The sequence below is a fragment of the Orycteropus afer genome, unplaced genomic scaffold (genome assembly GCF_000298275.1).
Source record: "Orycteropus afer afer isolate SDZICR_OR568_19922 unplaced genomic scaffold, OryAfe1.0 scaffold00182, whole genome shotgun sequence".
In the NCBI taxonomy this organism is placed as follows: domain Eukaryota; kingdom Metazoa; phylum Chordata; class Mammalia; order Tubulidentata; family Orycteropodidae; genus Orycteropus; species Orycteropus afer.
This window is the reverse complement of record NW_006921769.1, coordinates 2,836,001-2,837,047: the sequence shown is the minus strand read 5'-3', so window position 1 is coordinate 2,837,047 and position 1,047 is coordinate 2,836,001. Positions and strand designations below refer to the sequence as shown.

At 37.1% G+C, this 1,047-nt stretch overlaps 1 protein-coding gene across 1 annotated transcript in view; it reads left to right on the top strand.

Moving 5' to 3' along the window:
• EPB41L2 (erythrocyte membrane protein band 4.1 like 2) overlaps window positions 1-1,047 on the top strand; it is a 119,710-nt gene that overhangs the window by 89,596 nt on the left and 29,067 nt on the right. Inside the window, exon 11 of the mRNA XM_042781850.1 lies at window positions 675-694. Within this exon, the coding sequence (XP_042637784.1) occupies window positions 675-694 (20 nt within the window). The remainder of the gene's footprint in view (window positions 1-674; window positions 695-1,047) is intronic.

Below are 1,047 nucleotides of genomic sequence, written 5' to 3'. Positions count from 1 at the left end.
GCTGGTGGGTTTGGAGTGGCTGGTGGGTTTTAATTGCCCACCTTTCAGTTAGCCACTTGTTGCTTTAACCACTGCACCACCAGGGCTCCTTCTGTAGCTCTCACAATATCCTTTAGTTCAACTGAATAGTTTTTCCAAATAAATCACAAAAATGTGCCATCCTGTGGAAATATTTCATAAGCCTTGTGCTTGACACAGATAATTTAATTTATATAAGTGTTGAATAGGTGCAATTACTATTGTTTAATGCCCTAAGATAAATCATTACTCTTTTCTGGGACACTGTCTGTTTTCAGCTTTCATTTTAAACTGAGGCTCTGTAACTCTTACTTTGCAAATTTTAGCATCTAGAAAGAGTGGTAAACCAGTGCATTTTCTTAGAGGTATGTAAACTGTGCTCAAGGAAGCCTACCATCTTGTATATGGGCAGTTAGTGCAGGGGGTTATACTGGGTCCCTATCTGAAAACAATGATTTCTACAAGTAACAGCAACAAACATGGCACAGTAATCCATTATTTTTTCCTCTGTGTTTTGGACACTGTAATCCATCAGATGAACAAGTCATGAAAAGGATTATTGTGTTATTTTGAAAAATAGGAGGCTTTTCATGCCAATGTACGGCCAGACGGCCAGTGAGCCCTTGGTTAGAGCTTACTTTCTTCTTTTTCCAAAGCAAAGCCGGCCTGTGACTTGGTACTGAGCTCTCTTTTCCCAGGACTCCCCATCAGCATACCTTTTTTTTGTGGTTGACATATGTTAAATTTTTCTTTTTTCTTCTTTACTTTTTAAATAAGGATAGAATCGTTTTGATTGATTACTATTCTTCACTTTAAAGTTTTTCAAATGAAAATAAATTTAGTAATTACATAGAAAGTAAAAATCAATCTGATATCCAACAGTGAAATATTTTAATAGGAATTTATCTAGTACTGCTGCAATCCAAAGAGGAAGCAAATCAGTCCTTTAGGAGAACTAACAGCCAGGATGTATATGGAACCAAGGGATGAATGAGTTCTTGGAAGTAACACAGGCAGGGACACTGCTTA